Raw genomic sequence first — 27,419 nt, 5'->3', positions numbered from 1 at the left:
TCTCTGTTCACGCTGATTAGGGGAGTCAGTCTATTTAAAAACATGCATATGAAAAATGAATCTGGTATTGTTACACCATTCTGCTAAAAACAACTCCAAGCATTAGCATCTAATGTGCTTTCACACAAGCGGTATGTTAATATTATTCAGGCAAGGTTATGTCTAACAAAACCACCTAGAATAGGAGAAAAAAAAAGCTCAGTCTCATGAATCTGTTCAAAAACAAGCTCCGTGTGGTAAAGACGTGAAAATCTGCTTCTCTGATCTCCATAGCGACAGCAGCAACCCTCAGACAGACATTTTAAAAACCAGATTTGTTTTTCTCTTTTCCAAGTACCTTTGCATGATATTTTGGATAATGTTGAAATACAACTGACATTGCATAAGGTGTAAACACACTGCCTGTTCCAATTGCTTCATTATTAGACGGGGTGGCTTGTCATTTTCTCGCTTAACCCACAATGGTGATATTGCTGTCAACAGTGCAGCACCTGGCTCTCTGGGGATGCCCCAGAGACATACTGACAATTGAAAGTCAGACTTAATAGTATTTATAGGCTGGCATGGGCTACCTAGTTGGAGAAGATACTTTCAAGATTTATAAACCATGCAAAGTAATCAGTATCTTATCCATCTGCTTTGCAAATATTATTTAAGGCTTCCACCTAAAAAGAAGCCATAAAATACTCACTTTCTCACTGAGCCTGAGGTATAAAAACTATCAAGTCCCAGTCACCCCCAAAAAGGAAGGGAAATAATTTAAAATAGAACCATGTAAACAGGTGTGCAGTGAAGAATTCTTTCAACTATTCTGTATGCTTGAAGATTTTCATAATAAATATTGGGAAAAAAGCAAACACATCTGATCATCATATAATACACAAACCAAGGGAACTTTCCACTGTTCCATGTTCTTATTACAGTTAATACAGTTGAAAAATAGAAGAGAGATATTTGTTCGTTGGCTAATTAAAAGTGACCAACCAAAAAATTTAGAGGATTCTTAAAGAAATTTGAATATGAACTGGGCATTAGATGTAACAGTGGTCCTGTGGTTACATAAGAGATGTTCCTATTTTTAGAGATGTACAATGAAGCATTTAGGAGAGGAAATATATTGATGGCTATGACTTAATTTTCAAGTGCTCCCCCCAAATTAGATGAAACAAATGTGAAAAAACGGTAATGACTGTTAAGTTTTGTAGATCTATATTTGGAAGTTCATTATACTATTCCCTCCAATGTATGTATGAAACTTTCTATAATAATCTACTTTAAATATTTTGAAAAAAACAGAAGCATGAGTACTCATTCAAATCACAGGTAACAGTTAAATATTTGAAGGGTCAACCCTAATCTTGCCTTCCTTAAAGGATGATTAAAATATATACTATTTTAAGGATGACAAGTCTTTGTCAGTGCTTCTGAAATACCTTGTGTGGATTTTTGGAGTGAGCTGATGAACAAGTATTTTTGAAAGCATGAAAATGGTGGACAAAGAAGATGAAGCAAAATGCACCAAATAAGCAAGATGTTGCACGAAACCTCCCTAGATGGAGACAGAAATACTGCATAAATCCTGCTCCCTGCCTGCTGCCAGTCTGCCTGCCCGTAGGAGACCAGGCAGACAAGAGACTGCCCTGAACTGGAAGCATGCCAAAGATGCCTTCCCACTTCGGATAACTGAAAGCATGTAACAAAAATGGAAGAGCTTTTTGAGAGAAACAGCAGTCATCTGAAGCATTTCATATAAGAAACAAATAAACCCTCAAGGATTTGTCTATCTACTCTAAAGGGGTAATTCCATGTTTATCATTGTGAGAATGTGGTTAAATCTTGCCCCCAAATGTTATTTCAAATAGTCCTAAAGAATCTGATTGTTCAGAAGGTAGTTTTCCATAAAAATAAATCAGAGGGGTGAATCTTCTTTTTTGTGTACAGTCATGCTTTGGGAAATGAGAAAGAGGCACCCGCAACATTACACGTTTGCCATGAATTCAGTCCCTTTTAAAGGAAAGTAGCCCTAATGGTTATTTCTGCTCAAGCTGCTACCGCACTGGTCATTCTGCGTTGAGAGAAATCTGATCAAACCAGAGTTGGGGGCTTGACCTAAATATTGATGAGGTGAGGTGTGACAGGAGAGCATCAGATGGTGATGAAGCAGCCCACTCAGATTCTCCCCATTTTGGAGAACAGGAGTCCTCAGTGCACAGAAGGAGGGCAAGCTGCCGATGGAGCTCAGGTGCATGACCAGGCTGCTGTGGCTGTGATCTGTAGGCCTGCCATACAGCCAGCCTTGGAAGGCCAAGGTGCGCTGACCCACCAAGGAAAGCCCATCCCTGCTGCCTCATATTCTCCTATATCCTTGGTAACCACCATTACTGACAGTAGCCTGCGTGTATAGCCTTACCTAGTACAGAAAACATGATCCAGTCATGGAATGTGATAATAATTGCTGCCATTTACAATGTGCCAGGTCTTCTACTAACCTAAGCTCCTTAAAAACATTATTCAATGTATTCAATTTAAATTTAAATTACAATTCAAGGGAGTAGGAATTACTAGCCATATTTTGCAGATGAAGCCTGGGAAGTTTTAGGCCGGCAAGTGGTAGACTAGGGTTCAAACCCAAATCTGTCTGATTTCAGAGCTCACGCCTTAATCACTATGTAATACAACCTTAATAACAAATCTTGTTTTTAACTGGGTTCTGCTATATTCAAAACAAGAAGCATTTACTGCAGAAAGTGTCCCCATTTTATAGGGGTTATAAAGTTTCAATAGGCTGGTCTTGTACACATTCCATAGGCTCAGCAAAGAAAAGCTGAACACTGGCCTACAGTGATGTCACCTTCTGCTTTGTCAACTCACATCTATTATTGGCTTTGTCAGCTGAACCTCAGAAAGCATCTTTCTCTGCTGACTCTATATGCCCTTTCCTGGGCTGATGATCACTCTAGAAGAACACAGCCAAGAAGTTGATGCTGTTCATGAGTAACAGTAGGGGATACACACACAATGTTCTCTTCCTAACTGGCCTATTATTCTTTTACCTTTCATTGGATTCAATAACATTTAAATGAGCTCTTGGAAAAGAGCACAATCTATAAAACACACTGACATATAATAAAATCCCATAATATACTTCTGTGGCTTCATCTGTGTGTCTGGAGTCACCATTCATTTAGTCACCAAATGTTTATTGAGTCTCTACAAACTTACCAGGCACTATTGTAGGCACTGGAGACACAGCACTGAAAGCAAGTGTGTGATCTCAAAGAGCTTAAAGTCTAAGTGGTAAAGAAAAGCCATAAACAAATAAAAATGCATATTTAATACACTGGGTAATGATAAATGCTATGAAGATCTATAATAAGAGATAATTTGTGCAAGAGGTCTGTGATAAAGACTTGATGCTCCATCGAATTTCTCCTATGCCCCATGCATCAAGGGAGAGTCATGTTACTCATTCTGGCCAATGGACCATAAGCAAAAGTGACATGTGTCATTTCTAGGAGGAGGCTTTGAAGAGCTAACGTGCCCCTCCAGCTCTCTCTTCCCCTGACGTGGCAACCTGGGAAGCCATATGTGGATATTCAGTGGCACAGGAGGGAGGGAGCTTGGATCCCTTTGTAATTGGATGAAAAAGAGCCCCCCATCAACTAGCACCTGATTTTGTGTGAGCTAGAAATAAACATTTGTTGAGCTAAGCCATTGAGATCTGGGGGTTTCTCACTGCAGTATGGCCTGACTAATTCAAACTAAGTCAAAAAAGTATGAAATGCTAGAGTCTGGGGGGAGAGAACAAATGGGAGCCCATACACCATGGATGGGGTTAAACTCAGTGGCTGTAAACCCCGGATGGACATTTTAAATCACCCAAGGGATACCAAAAGTACTAATCTACAGATGACGTTATACCCAAAGAGTATGCTCTGGGATATTTAGAGTACGGCCTAAGCATATATATTTTGAGAAAAAAAACTACTCACAGAAGATGATAAATCGGGTCCGTTGGCTTTAAGAAACCTCCCCAGAGACAACCTGTCCAACAATATGCTTCGGAAAGAGCAAATTAGTGAAATCAAGTCAACTTTGTATAAATCTTTGGAAAGCAGCCAATCAAACTGTAGCATATGAAGACAACCCGTAAGATGACTGAAATATTATGAAAGAATTCTTGTACTAAATGAGTAACTGGACTAGATTCTTCCAAAGCTCCATCTCGTTGTAAAATTATTATTAACATAAATATTTAAGTAGTAATAAAATGAGAGGATAATTACTTAAATCATAAAAATTAATCATCACAAGAATCCTGTGATACAGGTACTATTCTCCCCTTTGAACAAATGAAAAAATTGAAGAGCAGACAGGGTAACTGCCCAAAATCACACAGCTAGTAATAAATGGTAGAACTAGGATCCAAACCCAGCTGGCTCATGATTCCTTGTCCCAGTGAAGAGGGGGATATGCAGTCAAAACAATACAGAGTTTGGAGAAAGTTACTCTAGACAAGGGGCCACGAGAGGGGAAGCACCTTAGGCATGGGCTCAGGGAGTAGCTGTTCTGATTCTAGTTGAGGACCCAAGTCCTTAGAGAACAGAACAGTTCACATGCCGCCAAAGTGTGGGAAATTTCCAATGAAACAATCTACTCTTCTTGCCCCAATTCTATGTTCAGGCAACAATGAGCTGATCTCCACACTGGGGTGGAGTTCTCCTGATACATCTCCAGGTAAATTGTAAAGAGGCATTCTGGTTTATACCAGATTCAGATACATTTGTGTTTCAGTACACTTACTACTGAGAACGGAGTCTTGGACTAAGGAAACTACTCCCTAGAGTGGACCAGCTCTAACCTAGGGTGGCTCATTCCTTCAGAGCCTTCTGGAGATCTTCTGTTACATAGAAGGGATCACACACTAGCTCGCTAACACATGAAAAAGAACTGCTTTGTTAAATTAAACCTCTACAGCACATTCTATAAATGGAGAGCATGAAGAACCCCAACGAAACAGGATACAGGAAATGCATTTTTGAAAGGGAAGCAGGGGGAGCTCAGGAGCACTGGGCTCCAAAGTGGGGATCTTGAGTAGCTGAGGGACAGGAACACACCAGTTGTGGGAGGCAGAGAACCCCAAGATACTGTACTTATTTCCCAATTTCGCCTGGGGTTAGCCCAATCAATGGGACTTCTCCAGTTCTCCCAGTGGTCTATGTCACAGAAACTTTTTGTGCTTCTGTTCTGGTGGACCTGATGATCACCACCAGGGCTGTTTCTTACTTTGCAGAACTCCAGAAGGCATCAACACTCACCTTGTGGTTATTAAAGATTTGTTCAGTTTTTATGACAATATTTAGGTGAAGAGCAATAGAACATCTTGAGGACAAGATTGTCATTTTCTAATTTGCTCAGAATTACCTTACCAGTATTTCTAACAGTAGGACCAATTAGCATCAGCAAAGAAGGAGAGGCAAAACATAAAATTGTGCAACTATGGGACATATGGTCCAACATACATTCTAACTGTAGATCTTCTTTCTCAACCTCACCCTTACATCATGAGTTATCATATTAGGATGAGGCTGGCTATGGTAACAAATCACCCCAAAATTTCGGTGGCTTAACATGGGATAAATTTGTTTTGGGGCTAACTTAATAGATCAATGTGAGTGTTCATTAGCGGGCAGCTTTCCTCCAAACAGTCATTCAGGGGCCCAGGTTCCTTCCCTTTTGTCATCCCTTACAGCCTAGAAGGAAGAAAAGGCATAACTGCATCTTAACCACCTTGTCCCAGATGTAACTCACATCACTTCTACTTACATTCCATTGATAACAGTCAGGGTTTAGCTTCATCTACATGCAAGGGGGGCTAGAAAATGCAGTCTCTGACTGAGCAGTCACACCCAGCAATGACTCTACACTATGGAAGAGGAAGTATCAATTTGGTAGAAAGTGACCCATCTTTACTTGTTACAAAATGGGCATTATATAAATCACAAGAACAAATATAATATACAATGGGAGAGATAAAAACTTACAGTTCAAGTGAATGATCTTATGTGTCATCTTAGAGGCAAATCAGTTCGGATTTGACAGATGAACAGTAAGGCTGAAATCTGAAAGCTGTCTCCTTCAAAGAGAACTTTGCCATCAGTCCCTAGGAATTTCCCTATCAACATGGTCTCTGGTGTTTTTGGCCATACTAACAGGATCTGAGGGAAAGATGTGGTCAACAGGAATCAGGTGCTTTAGAAATCAAAGTCAAAGTCAAGATCTTTGGCTTTGGAATTAGAGCATAGATTTGTGGATTATATAAAATCTACCCAAAATTTCAAGATTCTGTTTTCAGAGGAATAAGAAAGGGGCTTTAAAATGTGGACCCCAACAAAGGGAAGAGAGAGAAAATAAAAGGGACAAATTGGCAATGAGGCCATTTTACTTATATCAAAAGTATCTAGAACCAAGTTATTTATGATTTTATTTATGTCTAACATTTGAGAAAACTATGACTCTGTGTAAAATGATTCAACCATCACTTGGCTAACTTAAAATGTAAAAAAAATTAAATCCTCTCCAGGTGACTGGACTGAATTTCCACCTCATTGACCATACTTTCACTTAAACTAGCTGCACTTATTGCACCATTATAAAACTATTTACAGCAATATATGTTTAAGATATGAAATCTTAAATCTCCAAATTCTAAAGCAACTTCACACGGAAAAGCATTTAGGTTTGCTTATAAAGAAGTCAACTATCCAGAAAGCAATTTAGTTGGAAAAGGGCACTGGATGAGAGTCAGGAGATCTTATCTCAAATCCTGGTTCTATCCCTGCAAGATCACCTAGAACAACTGACTGTACCTCAAACCCTGAGTTCAATTTAAAAGAAGGATGTTGACCCAAAAACTCCAGTTAGTATGAAACTTTGGCTCATGAATCCTATATACTATATTTTTTGGCACAGGCCAAATGGCCTAGCTTAAAATTAACTCTGGTAAAAACTAACAGGTTATTTGGACCTCTGTCCTTGTGCTTATTCCAAAGAAAATATGGATGAATGATAATGTAAATCATCAATCACCATATAAATGGTCCAGCAATGTGGACATTGTAAAATCATTCAAAGATATGACAATATTTAGCTAAGTAGCAATAGAACATCTTGAGGGCAAGATTGTCATTTTCTAATTTGCTCAGAATTACCTCACCAGTATTTCTAACAGTAAGACCAATTAGCATCAGCAAAGGAGAGTACAAAGGAGAAAGGTACAGAGAAGGAGAGGCAAAACATAAAATTATGCAACTATGGGACATATGGGACATAACCCAGGAGATCTGTAAGTTTCAAATCCTGGTGGTTTGAGATGGGGTTAAAAAGTAGAGGTTGGATATTTTCATCACAACCACTGGATGGCAACAGACATTAACGGTGAGTGGGGAAAATCAATATGAAAGCCATTCTTCTGCTTTACTTGATTTCCTCTGTGCTTTTAGACATAGTATCAAATTTCCTAGAGTTGCTAGGGGAGGTAAACAAAAGTGAGTTTGGAGGTAAAAAAAAAAAAATAGTTTTGGAAAACATATTCTGCTTTTGCAAGTGCTCTGTGTGTAGGTAAATCCCCCAGGATTTCAGTGTTCAGCCAAGAGTTGTAAGAAAATGAGGCCCAGCCAGAAGAGAAGAGATAAACCAGAATACTGTTATCTACCAGAGTATGCAGCTTTGAACTGAATTATTTATTAGTGGTAGTGAAATTTTTGATCTTGTGTAAGAAGATTAAGCTTGCTATTCCCCATTTGTGACTGCAAGTGTAGAGCTCAACCCCACCCTCAGGACTTCTCCCTCTCTCATGATTCTCCAAGCTATGGACAGAGGCAACCTGGAGGACTCCTCTAACCCAGGAGGCCCGAAACTACTGGGAACATGAATGGTTATCTCTCTGTGTCCTTGCTAACCCTATTAAGTTCTCTGTTGTGGGGTGGGGAGATAGTAGGAGCATCCTCCAGAGTGAGCTGGTAAGGCCAGGGTATGCTCACGTTATCTTCCCTCTACTTCTCCTACGAGGAGGTGGAAGTCTCAGAGTTAACAGTATAAATTTCATTCTAAACCCCACACATAAGCCATTTTAACTAACATTTAAACTCAATCAGAAAACCCACCTTGCAGGATTCTGGCTCAGGCCCTGGAAAAAGATGGGACACTAGAGGAAAAACCTGCCAAAGATAACTCTGAGGGCTTTGACATATCAGCCTCAACACAGTCCCTAGAACAATAATTCTCAAATTCTGGTGTGCCAAGTATTCACTGGGGAGCCACTTAATGAAGCAGATTCCTCAGCCCCTTCCTAGGAGATCCTGGGGTGAGCCTAGGAATCTGTATTTTAACAAATGGCTTATGATATAAATAGTTCACCAACCACACTTTGAGAAACACTGTCTAGAAAAACAAATGGTTCCACTGAGCCCCCAATTCACTCTCCCTGTCATATGCCCCCAGTTTCCACAAGAAGAGAGAAGAGTCCTGGATCAATGCTTTACCTGGCAGAAGAGGACCACTTTCTCAGGCCTAGGTCATTTAAAACCCAGAAGGACCATTACAGAGATAGGGTTAACTCAGAAAGCACTGAGTAATCACAGATAAAGACAATGGTCAACTGTAGGCTTGAGCTGAAGTTAACTAGACCCAGTGGTATGCTTGTCCTCACTTTAGACCCTAGTTTGAGTGCCTGCCTTAAACTGCCTTTTCTCTGACTTTAACCTCTGCTCTCTGGCAAGACTACTGTCTTTCTTTTGTCTGTTACTGTAATTTTGATCCATATTTGGAACTGCACTTTAGACTCCTGAAGCTTTTGTGAGTTCCTGGCCCTAGCCAAACTTACACTTAATTCTTTTTAAAAAACCAACTTGCTGTCCACCATCCCTGCCTACCTCACTATATGTCTTATTTAACCTCCACAAGTACCATATTTGACCCTCATCTAAGCTCCAGTCTCAGCCACTCAAATATCACTATCACCAAAACACATTAATGATCATTATACTCCCAGATGTTTGGCCATGAAAATATACTAGATATACAGCTCAACCTGTGAGAGAATACTTCAGTGCCAGCACAACCCAAATGGATGACTTTCCAATAGCAGACATAAAAAACTGGGCTCAATGACTAAAGAAACAGCATCTAAGTTTGGGGTATTTTTCCTACTGTAAGTATTTTTGCATCTACTTATAACGATTCTGGTGACAAAAATTGAAATATAATTTGAGAGATGTTGGGAATAAAGTCACCCCCACCACCGATCCAATGTATCAGTAAGTCCTATTAAGTCAATCTCCAAAATATACTTTTTAAACCCATCTATTCCTCTCCACCTTCATTGCTACCTCCCTCTCCCAGACACCACCATCTCATGCCTTAACTACTATAATGGCATCTTATGATGAGTAGGATAAAGACTAAACTCTGCACCATGGTCTGGGCATGAAAGGGCACTGCCAACCTTCCAACCCCATTTTTCCCTTTGCCTACCACACTCTAACTATAAAGACTTTTTTTTTTAGTTTCTAGAATGCTCCCAGAACTTTCCTGCCTGTGGCTTTTGCATTGTCTATTGTCCAGAAGTTTTAAAAGTTATCTCTTGCCACAGCTGATTCCTCAGTTTCCTCCTTCTCTGACCTTCTGATCTAAGTTCCACTATCACCAGGTACTTGCTCAAGAGAATACGTCACTCTGTTGATTTCCTATTTAATGTCAGCCCCGCACCCACCCAAATGTAAGCCCTGCAAGGGACGGATTCATGTCTGCTTTGGTCATTACTATATTGCTAGTGTCAGGCAGGCAGTATACCATATTGGTTGAATCAAAGGAAGGATGAATGAATGAATGGGTAAGGTCTTGCTTGGGCGGGGCTGGCATAACCTTGGGTAAAATTTATGTTATCTGTGTTACAGCAGTGGTTTGTGGGGTTACAAAGATAGAATCCAGAAGTGCAGAGACCATAACTGTGAGTATCGCACGCAGCCTTTAGAGGAAAATGAAGTTAGCATTTGAAAGGAGGGGAGAACCCCCTGGAGCCAGTATTGGTGCTGAGAATTAGAGGTATGTGAATTATACCCTCCAAGCCTCATGACTGCATTGGTAAGCAAGGATGATTTATGTGAAGGAAAAAGGGACTAGATAGAGAATCAGGATCACCATCTAAATAGGGCCATTATTTCTTAGAGGCACCAAAATGTCTCCCATCTGTGAACTCTACCTCTACAGGCAATTTTGACTTGGATCCATCTTAGGAGCTAATCTATGCCCCACTCTGTGCCCAGGCAACATTTACTAGGGAGTTGGGGTTCATTGTGTCCCCAAGGAATTGGCATCAAAATATTACAACAACCGGGCTTCCCTGGTGGCGCAGTGGTTGAGCGTCTGCCTGTCGATGCAGGGGACACGGGTTCGTGCCCCGGTCCGGGAAGATCTCACATGCCGCGGAGCGGCTGGGCCCGTGAGCCATGGCCGCCGAGCCTGTGCGTCCAGAGTCTATGCTCCGCAACGGGAGAGGCCACAACAGTGAGAGGCCCGCATACCGCAAAAAATAAAAAAAAGTAAAAAAAATTACAACAACCATTTTGGATCTATATATACATCCAATAGGTGAAGTGTCAAAAATATCTGTCCCTTGAAATAGTAAGTGCTGGGTCATCAAGATTTGGAGCAATTCTCTTCAAGACTGAGAAGGAAACCTTCCCAGCGTCCTGAAGCCGCCATTTAAAAAACAGACCAATATGCAATCTGGGACAATGCTAACCTTGTGACTGTTTCAGAGTAAAAGCCAATGAGGTGAACTGGCTACTGGCAGCCTCATTCTGTGATGCCTAAACCAGGAGAGTACCTTCTATCACTGGGCAGAGTCTCATAAAAGTAGCTTAACTGCTTTGAATAATATAAGATGGAAGGTTCAGTGCCCCCATCTAAATATTTACACTGCATACAACCTCACAGAAGCCAGACTTTATCCAGCAGTTACTGGTCCATCTTGTTGAAAGCTGGCATGGGGGAAGCAGCTACAATTGAAGGGGCATAAGTCCTTATGCCGATTCTGAAACCTGCATTGTGAAAGAAAGATACTGTCCAAAGATCTTTATGGCTTGATTCACTAATTCAGTCTCATGGAAGCACATAAATATGGGACTAGAGCATAACTTTTTAAAAAATTACAGGTAGAAAAGTAAATGGGTCACACTTATTTTGGTTCTCTCCAAAATATTTTAGGACAGAAGCAATATCTGATATAATAATGAAAAGTAATAATAAATATCATAAATGCTAGGTCTATCTGAGAAGACCTCCATCTGGGAGTCTTCTTGCAAATCACTTCCCTATAAGGAGATAAGCTTCTCCCTGCCACAGGGGGCTAAGCCCTGCAAGCTCTGGCTGCTGTAGCTGGTGCCCAGAGAGAAAAGGTGCAGGGGCCCACCTCCCAGGGCACAGGAAGGGATGGAAACAGCTGAGTGCCCCCTCAGTCCCTCTCACTAAAAAACACCATATGCCCAGGGCATGCTCACCAAGGTGTTTTACACTATAGGTCTGGGTTGCTTAGCTCATCTGCTTACAACAAAAATTCTCTTTGGCATGCTTATTGAAAGTGCAAGTTTACGCCCATCCTGATTTTGTAGTTCTGGGGCAGGGGCAGAGCAGGAACCTGCATTTTCAGTCAGCACTTCAGGAGATTGTGAGGCACCCGGTGCCCAGGCAATACTTTGGGAAGCACTGGCTTAAACCAGTATTTCTCGAACTGGGGTCACTGGATGCCTTGTTGAAAGTTTCAAATAGATAACTTTTGCATTTTGTACTTTGTTTTCGATAATTTTTCAAATATTAAGAACATCCTGGATTATCTGGATGATAATTTTATAACCAAACACTACCGCAAGACTTCCACTAAAGTTTTACAATCAGGTTGTTCCTCTAACTTTGTCTCAAGCCAATGAGTCTTTACTCAGATCCAGACCTGATCTGAATATCCACACCACAGTAAAGGCTGAATGATATCGTTCATTCACTCAGGAAGGGAAAAGAAGAAGGAAAGGAGCAGATTTTGACAAATAACATCAGTGTACTGAATTGGAGGTGTGGGGGGTGGTCTATAGAATGTCCAACAAAGAGTGAGGAAAGGGGCTTGGAGCCCAGAACAAAAGATTCTCCAAAGCCAGAGATCTGGGAGGTGCTACACATGAGGCAGTGGCTGAAAACCTGTGTGGATGAGAGCAAGGAAACGAGGGACAAAGGAAGACAGGGAAAGAACTCGGGGCTAGACAGCAAAAGAGATTGGGAAAGAGGTCAGAGACTGGGGGGATAACCAGGTAGGAGAAACATCAGGGAGATAAGGGAGGAAAGTTTTGAGACGAAGAGAACAGTCTCCATGTGAGTCGGTATTATCCCTGATTTTACCACTAAAAGAAATAAGTTGCAAAAGTCTGTCCAACATGATATCACTTGTGCAATAAAAAATTGTGATACATAAAGAAAATTTCTGAAAGGAACAAGAACAACAACAATAAAACAGAAGCCTGTGGTTATCTCTGAGACTTAGGAATGTGAGGTTGGAGTAGGGGAACTTTAACTTTTTGTTTTGTACCATTTCCTACAATTTAAATTATTATTTTGAACATACATTATTTTCTCGCTGTTTTAAGGACTGTTCAGCAGTATGACACTGAAGTACCAGGAAGAACAAGAAAGATGAGACTGAAAAGAGGTCTTTTGGGGGGTAAGAAGGTTGTCGTTGGTGACCTTCATCAGAACAGTTTCAGGTTGGAATGTGAAAGCTGACTGCCATGGTCTAAAACATTGCTTCTCAAGCTTCAATGTGAATAGGAATCACTAGGGGACCTTGGTAAAATGCAGATTCCAATTCGGTAGGTAGGTCTGGGAAGGACCCTGACATTTCTAACAGGCTCCCATATGATATCCACATGGCTGGTCTAACACTATGCTTTTGAATTGCAAGGAAAAGTAATCAGAATGCAGGGAATGGAGGTGAGTACCCAGAGACCACTATTTCCGAAAGAATGTGCCCTAGAAGATGAACCCTACAGCACACTCTAATAAAAGATTCTGCAATAAAATAGGTCTGGAAATACCACACACCCATCCTGATGAGTCACACTGGGTATTAGTGTTTTATTGAGAATTTTTAATTGGCTTTCACTTAGATGTTCCTAACAGGGTTAACCTTGCAACAATGAAAACTTATCTATCCTATCATGTTCATGATAAGCCATCCTAGAGGCTATGAGGAAGCAGAATGATAGGGTAGCAGGAGCTCAGGGGGTGCACAGAGAAGGGAAACTGGAATATGACGAACCAAATCTTGTCTTCAGTGAAACTGCAGCAGAGGTCTCCAAAAGGTAAGAAAGGTCCAAAAACAGACCTTGTTAGGGCATGTGCACACCAGTAAAGCCTGACGTTCCTTGACAGTATGTGCTTTGATGCCGTCAGATATTTGCCAAACCTTATTCTAAATATTTCTGGACCTTTCTAAAACTTGGCCCAGCATCAGCAGAATAACTCCAAAGTCAGGGAGATGAGCATACTTGCGAATGCATGAATCTGAATGCATTTATACTGCCAGAGCCTTCAGGAAACCACAGAAGCTGACCTGACCTCACTGCTGAGGGGAGTCACACTTGACTTGAGCACAATCCTACTGTCCACTGACAGTGATTAAGAACAGCATGGCGATGGCTGGTCAACACTGATCCTCCCACCTGCTGAGATGGAGCAAGGAGACCAGAAGAACTCAGGGCTCCAATAACCTGCTGGCAGCACTGAGTCATCTGCCCAGAACCTTCAGTGCTTGGCTGCCCCAGGGCCTTTTAGACTCTCTTCATAGATAATGAGGCTGAGCGCTAAGTTTCGGTGGGAGACTGGATTTCAAAGGATCCCTCAGTGCAGAGGAGAGCAGAGGCTATTCACCCTGCCATGACTTAATTATTTGAAAAGACTGCCACTTTCTCCTTTCTAACGTCTAACTTGGCAGCAGAGGGTCCAAGCCTTATGAGGCAACTTGCACAGAGATTAGAATGACACCAGAATCAGCCATTAAATATGCTCTGAAGCCTTTGCATTAACAGCTGTAGTATTCCATCACCTTAGCTCTTCATCAGATGTCTGGTCACTTGGTCAGTTCCAGCTGTCAAACTTGTCTCTCAAATATACTAACGAGGGAAATGGGCCTGCACAATACCATTTTCTCTTTATTAGCCTTCAGATTTACTTACTTTTGAGGATAAATATATTTGAGCAGCACTTTGCACATGGTGACTATTTCACTATGGAGACACTAGTTAGGGGATAAAATGGAAACACATGCGTGTTACAGTACAGTGATATGAAACTATATTCCGAATGACTCAAGCTCTCCTGCTTCAGGACCACAGGGAACTGCAGGTTGTTCAGGCTAATGCTGTTTCCCAAAGCTCCCTGAAAGCTGCAGGGCCCTTTCCCACCACAGTCAAGAGTGGTAGCAAAAGAATCCAAATTAGTTCTAATATTCACCCAACAAATACACATTCCTACTGTTAAGTTTGTCACAGAATAGCCTCCCTATTGCACACACTAAATACACTTTAAACTCTCAGGGATAAGTTATTTGGGAAATCAGGAGTCAATTATATCAGCCCCAACATGATGCCACATGTCTAGGCCTCCGGCAACATGCAGCAGGGTTATCTTTTTATTACATTCCTCCAGTTTCCCCCTTTGCAATGTGTTAATTTTAAAGAATTTAGAAGCCAGCTTCCAATCTATAATGAGAAAGTTTTTGTCCTCTATTTTTAGATGAGGCACTTTAATTGCTACTAACATCATTGAAGTTAGCATATAAACAGGAAGGAGAGGGTGTACTCTCAGACTCATTTATCCCCAAAAGGCAAAATACTTCTAAAAAAACAGAAAGCAGAGGAGATGGGTAAGAGGGGACCTTGAACAGAGTTGTGCTTTTAGGGTTTGTTTTCAAGTTCCACCTGGATGTTCTTCTACCCAGCATCTGGGAAGAGACTGTCTATCTTCAATGTAGCCCATTAACTAGACTGTGCAGGGCCTAATTTATTCATCTGACTCTTTCATTCCTTTCCTGAATTCCATTATACAACTGCAATCCGGTGTGGGGGATGACTTGGGGGGAAGAGTGCCTGGAAGACAAAATAATGACTTCCATTTTTTCTGCATTTGAAGACTTCATTCAACTCAAGATTTCTCATAGAAAAACTATAATGGCCAGATTAAAATCATTCTAAGTTAAAAGTGACTTTAAAATTAATTAGTCACCTTAGGCCTTGCTTAGGCACAGGAGAAACCCTGGGACTAACTTCCGTCCCTGTCTTTCCTGGCTAGCTGGGACACAAAAACCTTATCAAGGCCCAAATTCCTTGCTGGTTTTGTCATCATTGTTGTTGTTTTGTTTTTTGGTAAGAGAAAGGATGGCACTGAGATGCTCTTGGCCCATTTAAGAAAGAAGTTTGGCAAAATGGAAGTGCTAATGGTGGGTTCCAGCACCTAGAGGGACTGTAGCCACATCCCATCACTGAGAGGGTGGGAAACTGGAAATGAGACTGGACAATAACAAAACCCCATCCCTTCCCAAGTGAGGAAACCCAGTCCTGGAACGAAAGGAGGGACACATTCACTCCATTCAGGAGATCTTGGAATGTACACAAAACCGCTCATTATTGGAGATGCTCTGGTTCAGCCAGCCCAGAGCAGCTCGGAGCACGTGTTTCTTCCATGGAAGCCCCAGCTGCGAATCTGAATCCTCTCATCTATTCCCCACCCGCCTCGGAATTGTTCTCCGGTCGATTGTTTGACCAGCTAGGACATGACTACAGGGCTAAGGCAGAACCACCTCCCTCTGCTGAATATCTCAGAGCACCCAGGCGAGAACAGTAAGCAAGACAAGCTACTTCAATCAAGAAAGCTGTCACTTTACCTTGTTGCTTATTGAGAAACAGCAGAGGAGGCACGACGCCTGGACCCTGAGGCCCAGGGCCCTTTGTGGCCTGGGAGCTCTGGTCGTAACTCGCTGCTTCCACAGGTGTCCGTGGCACTGCAGGCCCCTCGGGCGCAGGGGCTCCGTCTCCAGAGGGCAGCTCGGAGCAGACTTGGGGGGCGGCCGAAGGGAATTTGAGGAAGGGCCCCGGCTCCGCCAGGCCCTGCCGGTTGTGGGCGCGCTCCTCGGCCCGGGTGCCCGGCTCCTCCCGGATGGCATCCAGGGCGCCCGGCTTCATGGGCGGCGAGTCCTGCTCCCGTTTGGGACTCTCCTCCGAGGCAGAGGAGGCGTCACACGACTCGATGATGAGCTCGCTGTCCAGCTCAGCCTCACGCTCCTCCCTCAGGATGCTGTACTGGATGGACGGAGAGGCCGGCGACGGCGGCGGGCCACCCACATGACCAAAGGTCACGTAGCCCGAGGGCAGAGCGTCCTCAGCGGCCAGCGGGTCCTCGGACACCAACTCGATCTCCGAGTCCCCCGACTCCGCGCTGCTGGCCTCGTGGTCCAGGGGGCTAGGGATGGTGGGCAGCCCGGACCTGGCCTTGGCCTCCGGCCTGTCGGCCACCTGGCCCGCTGGCCGTGGACTCTCCGTTGTTTCGAAGGACAACCCCTTTGCTTCCTTAATGGCAGTGATCAGCTCATCCTCGGAGATGCTGCATTTCCCCTGGGATTCTGCAGCAGATGGTTCTGTCGTCCCACAGAGTGAGAAGAGCCAAAGAGGCACACACAAGGACAAGACAGATGGACAGAAAAAGAAGAAATAAAACAAAATTCCATTAGGGGAGGTATTTTCTCGTTGCTTAAAAAATACATATCTCATTAGCACAAAAATAGTGTTTCCAGGGCTATGCTGGAAAGACAGGCCACCTGAACTAAAAGGCTAATTACTGTTATGGCCCAGTTAATCAGTGTTTGATATACCTATCTATCTTAATCTAGCTATTTTTAAAAATGACCCAGCAATTTCTTAGCGTTAGCACCTCGTTGGTTTTTCTGTTCCAATGTGGGAAAGATTCTAGAAGTCATGGTTTTGATTTCTAATCCATTCTGTGACGAGAGTTTTCCAGTTTCACAGATTTCATTAGATAATGCAATGTATATAACTCTCTAATTTGGCCCACCAATGTCAAAAAATCTGAAATCATCCATTATTCCTTGTCTGTTTCTGTTCATATTCCCTACTTCAATAAGACAAAGAAAGCTAATGTGGATCCTTGTATACAACTTGACTTCTAAGCTTTACATTTCCCATAAGAATCAATACTTTTACTCCCTTTTTAGTGAAAAGTGTAACAAAGTGAAGCAATATAATAGATAGTTTTTGCCAGTTCCACCAAGCAGGCTGTGCAGATTACCATACTGCACAACCCCACAGGGCTTCTAGTGGTGGAGCCCACTGTCATTCTTTTTCATCTCTTCACCTCCTCTTGAGAAGAACAATACCCAAGAGTCAACCCCTGTCTACTGGGTGAGTGCCTGCCTTCTGTCTGACGTTTATCCAGATGGCCCCCAAACCTCACCAGCAATCTTACTGATATTTCTATCTTAATTGAAATTACCTGGGATCGCCATGACAACAATTTTCAGGAGCTTGGTTCTCCCCTTGCCCATGCAGCAGGGCCTTATTTCAGAATATTCTAGACAGTGATTTCTGGCCCTTTTGTAAGCAAGAACCACTTGTCATTTCTCCAAAGCTCTGAGGTCACTGGGAGGGATATAGGAGGGGTAAGAGGTAGACTATCCATGGCTAAGTAATCTGTCAATTTAGGACTGTGGGAGAACCCCAATGGATAAAACATTTTACATTTGTCTAATTCTCTATAAAGCTGAATTGATTTTATCCTTTATCCATGTATCATTCATTCATCTGTTATTTATTGAGAACCTACTATGTGTCGTCACTCTTATAGGCACTTGGGATGTATCAGTGAATGAAACAGGAAACAAAATCTCTGCTTATATTCTAGTGGGAGGAGAACACAATACACAAACAATACATGTAATAAATAATTAAAGTATATAGTATGTTAGAAGATGTTAAGTGCTATGGAAATAAAAAAGTAGAGTAGGGTAATGGAATCAGGAGGGCTGTGACAGGGTGGGGATGAGTTTGCAATTTTAAATAGGGTAGTCAAGGTAGGCCTTACTGAGAAGGAAACCGATATTCAACACTTGAGAAGGTGAGGGAGGGATTCATGAAGATATCCAGAGGAAAAGCATGCCAAGCAGAGGGAACAGATAGTACAAAGGCCTGGAGGTGGGAGCCGCAATGATTTATAGATATCACAAGGAGGCAGTTATGTCTGGGGCAAAGTGAATAAGGGGGAGAATAATAGGAAAAGAGGTCAAATGCATTCAGGGAAGGGGGATCATCATGTAGGATCTCATCAGGCTTTTATTTTGAGAGAAATGAGAAACCATTGGAGGGTTTTGAGCAGAGAAGTGATATGATCTATGCTGTTGTTTTTCTTAATAACTTAAAACAACAACATCCTCATTATCTTGCACACTATTTATGTGTAAAAAGATTTACTGCATGATCCCAAACTCTATTTTTATAGAAGTTAGTTCTGTAATAAGTCATGCACATAGTTCCTTGATATGATTACAAGCAGCATGAAAGTATATAAGCTACATTAATTCCCACTGGTAGGCCAGACGGAGGAGGAAGATGATAGGGAGTAGAGGCTAGTGTGAATGGAGGAACAGCCTGTACTTCCAGAGTACTATCAGTAGCTACATCGTCACAGCTCCACTTGTCGAGCATCTGCTGGGATAGAGGCACTTCACATATGGGGCTTCGAGTCTAGTGGCAGTAGGTTAAGTGACTTGTCCAAGGTCACTGTACTGGTTTTTCTATCTTTGCCCCCTTGGACTTATTCCCATCTTTCTCTGCCCTGTTCTCTGTTCTGAGAGGCTGACCTACATAGAAGGCATTACCTGGAATTGCTTCCCCTCTAGTTTCTGGTTGTTTTCAGCCAATAGGAATCATAGGAGGAGGGGGTGGAGAGAAATGTTAGGGTATTTATACCTGTTGCTGCTTCTGAAGCTCCAGGTTTTGGCAGGCTTTGGGAACGCTGTTCCCTCCCCTTCCTCCTTCGGGTCCAGGGGTGCTAATAGATCCCTAATATTGCCAGTCCTTGAGTGCTTTACCATCTTTTGTTTGTTCTCTTAACTGTCTTTACACATTTGTAAATAGCTACCTCTTTAAACCGTCTTCAGTTACAACCTTTGAGCGTGTCACTTTGTTTCCTCACAGGACCCTGAATGATATAGCCATGTGGCTAGAAATGACTCGGCTTAAATTTGAACTCAAGTCTTTATGTTCCATGTGTTTCTCACTATATCATGCTACATCTGTTCAAAAAGGGGGTGGGGTCTCAGTAGGGCAAATTATATTTTGGAGAATGAGACAAAGAGGAAAAGTGAGCTGCATAACCACATACAAAAGAATGAAGCTGAACCCCTACCTCATGTCATATGTAAAAATTAACTCCACGTGGATCCAACCTAAATATATGAGCTAAAACCAGAAACTCCAGAAGAAAACACAGAAATGAATCTTCATGACCCTGGATTATACAGTGGTTTCTTAGACATGACACCAAAAATATAAACGACAAAATAAAAATACACAACTTGGAATGCATCCAAATTAAACACTTTTGTGCGTTAGAGGACAACATCAAGAACGTAGAAGGACAACCCACAGAATGGGAGAAAATTTTACAAACCATATATCTTATAAGAGACGTGTATCTAGAATATGTTAAAAATTATTACAACTCAGTTATAAAAAGACAAATAACCCAGTTAAAAAATAGGCAAAGGGCTTGAATAGACATTTCTCCAAGGAATATTTACACGTGACAAAAAAGCATATGAAAATATGCTCAACATCATAATGCACCAGAGAAGTGCAAATCAAAACCACAGTGTGTTACCACTTCACACTCACTAGGATTGCTAGAATAACAAAGTCAGAGAGTAACAAGTGGTGGAAAGGATGTGGAAAAATAGAAACTCTCACCCACTGTTGGTGGGAATAAAAAATGGTATAGTTGCTTTGGAAAACAGTCTGGCAGTTCAACTATTTAGTTACCATATGATACAGAAATTCCACTCATAAGTAGAGAATTGAAAACCTATGTCCATACAAAAACTTGTACACAGTGTTCATAACAGCATTATCCATAACTGTCAAAAAAGCGAAACAACCCAATGTCCACTAATTAATGAATGGATAAGTAAAATGTGGTATATCCATACGCTGGAATATTATTTGGCCATAAAAAGGAATGAAATACTGATACATGCTACAACATGGCTAAACCCTGAAAACAGTATGCTAAGTGAAATAAGCCAGTCACAAAAGACCACGTATGACTGGAAAGTTAAGCAGACCCCTGATCATAGAAAGGCCTGGAAGCTAGTTTAAAAGTCAATATTTTATCAGGAAGGCACTGGCGGGTCCTAGAAGGGTCAGGATGAACTTAGGAAAGACAGAACAAAAGAAGGATGACCCATTAAGAGGATACTGCAATAGTCAAGGGGAGGAATTATGACAACCTAATGAGTTATAGTGGTCATATGGATGGAAAAGAAAGGATAATTCAAGAGACACTGAAGAGAGAGAAAGCACAGACTTGGGGTCTGCTTCACGTGGCAAGTGAGAAAGAAATGGGGGGTGGTGTCAAAGATCACTCAGAAACAGTGAGCCTGGGTGAGTATAATGAATAGGAATTCCATACTCAGAAACATGGAAGTCAGAACAGTGAGCTGTTTTGATGGGCCAGGGGAAGAAAGTTCTCATCCTGGATATTTCATCCCTTTCCATAGCACACATCCTTCCAATTTCTCATGCTGGCAGCCTCTGTCTAACCATACAAACTGCCAGGACTGACCAAACTCCTACTTGTACAACATTCCTAGGAGACCACGAAGCAGGCAGGCAGGCTCTTGGGCTAAGAGGACCACAGGCGACCCTGCAGGGTAGCCTGCCTTGTGTGCAAACCGGCCTGATGCTGCATCATTCAGGAGACAGGGTGGTGCCCACTCATTCTGCACAACTGGGTGCCCCTGGGTGGCTCTGTATGTGTATGTGATGATTTCATTAACATCTGTCTCTTCACCCTCCCCCACTCTCCCTGACCCCAGACTGAAAGCATCATGAGGGCAAAGGGCAGCCAAGGTGTTTGTTCACTATCATATCCCCAGCACCTAGTGCAATGCCTGGCACATAGGAGGTACGCAACAAACAGAGCTCATGTGAGGACTACCTCAGATCTTAGAACAGTGGTTCTTCATCAGGTGTATGGCTCAAAACTGCCCTCAGAAATTCTGACTTGGGCTTCCCTGGTGGCGCAGTGGTTGAGAGTCCGCCTGCCGATGCAGGGGACGTGGGTTCGTGCCCCGGTCCGGGAAGATCTCACATGCCGCGGAGCGGCTGGGCCCGTGAACCATGGCCGCTGAGCCTGCGCGTCCGGAGCCTGTGCTCCACAACGGGAGAGGCCACAACAGTGAGAGGCCCACGTACCGCAAAAAAAAAAAAAAAGAAAAGAAATTCTGACTTAGTAGAAGTAAGTCTGAATGGGGCCCAGGCATCTGCATTTTGTAACTCTAAGGGTGATTCTAAAGATCACCTCCAGTTAGGGATGGCAGATTTAACAAAAATACAGGATACCCAGTTAAATAGGAATCTCTGATAAACAATGAATTTTTTTAGTATAAGTATGTCCCATGAAATATTGGTATTTTTATCTGGTAACCCTACCTCTAGCTGAAAACCACTGTGTTAGAGCATTCAGAAAAGAAGGCTCAAGGATATTGCTTTATTTACTCAAGAGTAAGGATGGTATCAGACAGCTGTGGGGTGGGAGGAAAGGGCCTGATAAGTTTCATCTTGGGTAAGTAAAAGTACTACTTTAAAAAAAATCATCTTTATTATGAGTGAAAGGGGACTCAGTATATAGGGTAGACATTGCCCTCCATTCTTAAAGTGAAGTAAAAGTTTAACAAAGTGCTAGGAGGAATCAGGAGAAAATTTAGAACAAAACAGAGGTTTTCCTACCCTTGTTAAAAACTTATGGGCCTCTAGCTAAGACACTAGTTATGTGTCAGGTCTGACACAGCAAAGCTAGAAACAGTCGTTGAAAATAATTAAATAGAATATAGAAACTGAGGAGGTTAGAACCACCCCACATGGGGAGATGTGTTTGCTGCTGCTGCTAATTTTGAATGATATAATTCAGATTGATAAAATGGAAGGTGAACATGGGCCAGTCTACCAAGTTGCAGATGCCAGTGAACAACCATGAACAATGCTGCCATTCAGGCCTCCCCTTTGCTCCCAGCTCATTCTCCACTCATCTTCCAGAAGGATCTTTTGAAAACACAAATCTGATTCTGCAGCTCTTCCCTTCCTTCTCCCCACTGCAGCCACACTGACCTTCTAGCTGCTCCTGGAACACACAGGACATTCCCAGCTCCGGGCCTCTGCACTGGCTGTCTCCTCAGCCTGGCATTTCTTCCTCAGGTGTCTATAGGGCTTGCTCTCTCACCCCATTCAGGTCTCTGCTGAAAACCATCAGCAGGGAAACGCGTTTCCTCATGGCCACCCCATCACCCTCTTACATTCTATCTTGCTTTCTTTTTCTTCATAACCATTATAACGACCTGATATTACATTATTATTTATTTGTATGTAAGTCTTCTCAATTAGAACGCAAACTCCATGAATGCAGGAAACTTGTTATGTTTCACCACTGTATCCCCAGTGGTATGGAGTAAATGGTCAATACATATTTGTTAAGTGAAAGGATGAATGAATGAATGGCATCATTTCCCAGATTAAAACCCTCCAATGCTTTCCCATTGCATTTGGAACAAAATTCAAATTCTTTATCCTCGCATGTGAAGCCCTGAATGATCGGGGCCCTGTCTACCTCTCCAATTCTGTTCTATGCTATACTCCTCCCTTGCTCCTTTCGACCATCTTTCAGTTCCCAAATAATACAGCCTTGGGGCCTGTGTATTAGTTGTCCTCTGCACCTGGGGCCCCTCTTAACCCCTCTCTGAATTGTGGGCTTCTTCTCATTCAAATCTCAGATCACATGTCACCTCAGAGAGGCCATCCTTGACCCTCTCACACCCAACATTCTATCACTCTTCACAGAATTCATACCCCATGAAATTACACTATTTATTTATGTGCTTCCTTTTATTGACTTCTCCCACTAGCAAGTAAGCTCCGTGAGGGCAGGGACTTTACACATCTTGTTCACTGTTCTCTGGTGCCCAGCACATGTCTGACACATTGAAGTCACTCAATAAGTATTTTTGAATAAAAGAATAAATTTTCAAAATGGGTAGGAGAATCACAGACCTCATCGATGCAAGGAAACAGCAACAGTTTTCAGAGTTTAAACTGATTTACTTTTTATTGCTTATTTCTTTTTAAGGGACACTGGTGTGGTTTTATGGTGGCCTCTTGATTATTGTCCTTTCTGAGGATAACACCTCAAATAACATCCATGACCACCATAATATCTTTCTAGGTGTTTGTGTCAGAAACAACATGCTGCTGATGGGCCAGTGGTCTGGTGCATCAGGGCACTTACTATAGTTTCCTAAAATACTTCACTTGTATTCATCACTGATCTTTGCTTAGAAGAAACTTTCAATATTTAAGCTGTAAGAATTTTTACCTCCGTACCTCATGGTACATTATTTAATATGATGAAAATAATTAAGTATGTTGAAGAAAGTTACAAAATGTAATAATCTATTGGAATTGAAGAAAGTATATTAGACTCCTTGCTTAAGCTTTAGGGTCTGCGGCTAAAACTGTCCTAAATTAGATCTTCTTCTGATTCATAATTCACATAATTAGGATTATTCCCCAAAGTCAGTTGATAATTCCTTATTTATTAAACAGTGAAAAACTCAATTCCTTCTCTTTAGGATGCTTTCCTTTTCCTCAGTTTCTATGTAGGATTACATGTAATTCTTTGTTTGTCTTACCTGTCAGCACAGGAAATGGCAGAGTGAATCAAGACCCAACAGATGTAATAAAGCCCCAATCCTCCAGTGTCTATGGGCACAGTGTCACATGGTACCAGGGGCTCACAGGATGGGGAGGGGGGGGTTAGGGTAACCTCTTGGGATAAAAAAGACAAGGAGAAAAGCCTCAATGACAAACCGAGTCCTCCTATCTCTCCTATTAATTTTATTCTTATGTGTTCTCATATGACTCAGGTGTTATGGTGTGGGATGTGTGTGGAGAGAGGAGCTGAACATGAGAGGTAATTGTGTAATGGGACAGGGGACTTTCTCTTTCTGGAACAAACCTTACTTAGAATGTTTATTTGAAACAATTGCAGAGAAAACCACTGCCCTAATTCCTTGCTGTCAAATGGCCACCAACAGATCATAAAACTCCAAGATCATGAGAGCCAAATCCAACTTTGTCTTCTCTTGAAGATGCTCCCGAACGCCAGTGAGTTGTGACTACTGAAGAAAAAAAAATTCCCTCCTAATTAACGAATCCTGTATCAAGTCCTTACCATCAGCTTTGTAAACTGCAATTTTCTCATGAGGCATGTATCATATAATAAATGGACCAAAACGTATGGGGTCATTTCACTCTTCCTGAAGACTGGCCAAAGTTCTTCTGTAATGACCACCAGACAACCCTGGAGCTCTGTAAACACAGCTTATAATGTAGTTTATATCTTCAGAGTGTCAGTATCTTTATGTCATGGGATAATCGAAGGGTTTTACATGCATGGCCAGAAAAACCACAAGGAGGCTTTGAGACTCAGATATGTCCCTACCTCCTGCTGTCAGTTGGGATAAGTCACACTGGAGTGTGACTATTTCCCTGGTCATCTGTCTCACTGGAAGGCAGGGACTGCTTTTTGTTTGCTTTTCAACTCCAGCATCACCAGTGCCTATTCGAGTGCCTGACCAAAAGAAAAGTGTGTGTTGAGTGAATGAATGAATTTGAAAATCAGGAACTTGGTGCAGTGAGTTTACAGCTGAATGAGTCTGAGGTAAGGCTGGGGAGGAGAGGAATTGATGCTAAAATCTTTAAGGAAATAAGACAGGAAGGACTTCCATTAAATCCCCTCTGTTCTAACACTTGGACTTACTGCATCATCGGGATTTAGAGCAGTCACTCCTAATTGTAAGGGTTTAGATCTGTTTTAAGAGTTCAGTAGAAGCTCTTTTACCTGAGGTGCTGAAAATTGCTTTTTTTTTTAACGTTTTATTTTATATTGGAGTGTAGTTAGCAGTGTTGTGTTAAGTTTCAGGTGTACAGCAAAGTGATTCAGTTATACATATACCGATATCTATTCTTTGGAAAATTGCTTTTTGTAAATCAAAAAGGTTTGTAAATTTCTTTTGGGTGGGGTCAGAATTCCAGCCACTGGAGGCAGGGGACGATTCAAGGATCTCTCATTATCCTCTTCATCCTGATGCCTCATGAGCGTTTGAGAGCGATGGAGATAAAAAGGCTCTACTTCTACTACCCAGGATGGTGGCACAGGGTGGGATGGGGAAGCTCTAGCTACCAGTGGTAGCTGGCCTTTCATTAGGGTATGGGAGGTCCCCTTTGTGTTTGAGAGGGGTTTCGATGTGGTTTAACAACACCCTGCCTTGAGTCAGAGTAGAAGGCTCAGGTTGAAAAACATCATAGGCTAGTGAATTCTGAACTTTTTTTATTCTAACCAAATAGGATCTTTAGTTTAAAAATAAAATTTTATGCAGAACTTCAATAAACTAAAAAGATGAAAATGATGTGCTGAGATTGAAGGGGGAGGGGAGGAGTACCCTTTGTTTAGGTTTACTGTCACTGCCCATTCCCCCCCACAAAAAAAAGACTCTAACCTCTACCCTACCCCCCTTCATTGTTCAGACTTGGAGTTGGGGCCAGGAATGTTAAATGCTCTGTCCAAGGTGGCCCACCTGGTCTGGGAAGAACAGTCAAGGTACTCTCCACGATGCCCAGAGGTCAGGGAGGAGAGCTAACCTAGAAGCTGGCAGCATCTCCTTCTCTGCTCTGAAGAGTAAAGCCACAGGAGGATTTTAATGTCCCCAGCGTGTCATCTTTACCTCTCCCCTCAAATGAAGAAAGAAATATTTTACAAAGCAAATCTGACAGGACTCTAAAAAATCCCGGATGTCAACCTTTGCATAATGGGCACAAGACTGAAAAAGTTATATGTTAATTAAATCAGTTAAATTGAGATTTAAGTATTTTGAATGCAAATCTTCACTCCTTAATGTTCAGCTTTCCATATGCTGGGTTTTCCCAAGGCAGGGAACACCTGTTGCCTTACCTGTTCCAGAAGACGGAGGAGTGACAGATCCTGGGCTGTCATCTTCAGGCTCTGAGACGGTGACTGTGGGGACTGTGTCAGGACTTGGTTTCAGGCAGATATCTTGCTTCTCGGGGGTCTTCTCTGGGGTAGCAGTTTCAACAGAAGGCTCGATCTCAGTCAGCGTGATTTTGACAGGGGCAGTGATCAGAGGAGCACTGTGCTGTGCTTCAGAGATATCGGCTACATATGGTTCAAACGTTGATTCTTCAAATAAATGGTCCTTGAGGATTTTTCCCTCCACAGGAGATGGTTTCTCTGCTTCACGGGCCTCTTCGGATTTTGCTGAGATGTCAGTGTCCTTATTCTTAAAGTCCAAGTCTTTCTCTTCCAACTTGGGGTGACGTTGCTCCTGATATTTCACCTCCTCTGGCCTAGTTATGTCAATGTATTTATAGGCTTCTGCTTTCATCTGGTCCAGGGGGTCTGCTAAGATCTTGTTCACTTCAGTGGACTCTGCAGGAGTCATTTCTATTCCAGAATCAGAACTAAATAAGCCACGAGGCTCCGTCCCAGGCACATCTGGTAAGGAGGGTCCGGGGGTACGCAACTCCTCAGGGCTCTCTGAAGTGGTGATGTGGCTGTTTTCCTTCTGAAGAATTCCAGTGAAATATGTAGAATCCTCCCGAGGTGGGTAACAGATGTCAGAAATCAGAGACGTGTAACACACTCCTTCCCCATCTTTTGCTGCTGTTGAAAAGGTATGATCCATGGCCCTGGAAACATCTGCTGCACCTGTGAATCAAAACGGCAGCAGACAGTGAGGGGGCGCCTGGCACCAGTTCTCGCTCCAGCCTAACCCACCACCCACCCTGGCCCGTGCAGACACAGCATCCTTTCTCCTCAAGACCTCAGAGTTCCTTCGGACCACTCTCATGTTGCTTTGCCTTGTCTCCCTGATAGCCCCAAGCACTGGTATTTTTCTGGCAGCAGACCACATAAGCTGCCACACCCAGAGATGTTGGAGACAGACCCCGGACGACTAGAAA

The 27,419-nt window shown here is 42.4% G+C and overlaps 1 protein-coding gene across 3 annotated transcripts in view; it reads right to left on the bottom strand.

Annotated features, from left to right (window-relative positions):
* The window catches only part of RTN1 (reticulon 1), a 239,981-nt gene that overhangs the window by 105,002 nt on the left and 107,560 nt on the right, over positions 1–27,419 (bottom strand). For all 3 annotated transcript variants that reach the window (XM_079914444.1, XM_079914445.1, XM_079914446.1), the window contains 2 exons: positions 26,392–27,165; positions 15,986–16,735 (listed from right to left, as the gene is read on the bottom strand). In XM_079914444.1, the coding sequence (XP_079770570.1) occupies positions 15,986–16,735; positions 26,392–27,165 (1,524 nt within the window). The remainder of the gene's footprint in view (positions 1–15,985; positions 16,736–26,391; positions 27,166–27,419) is intronic.

The sequence above is a fragment of the Stenella coeruleoalba genome (genome assembly GCF_951394435.1).
Source record: "Stenella coeruleoalba genome assembly, chromosome: 2".
Taxonomy (NCBI): Eukaryota; Metazoa; Chordata; class Mammalia; order Artiodactyla; family Delphinidae; genus Stenella; species Stenella coeruleoalba.
This window is presented reverse-complemented; position numbering and strand designations above follow the sequence as displayed.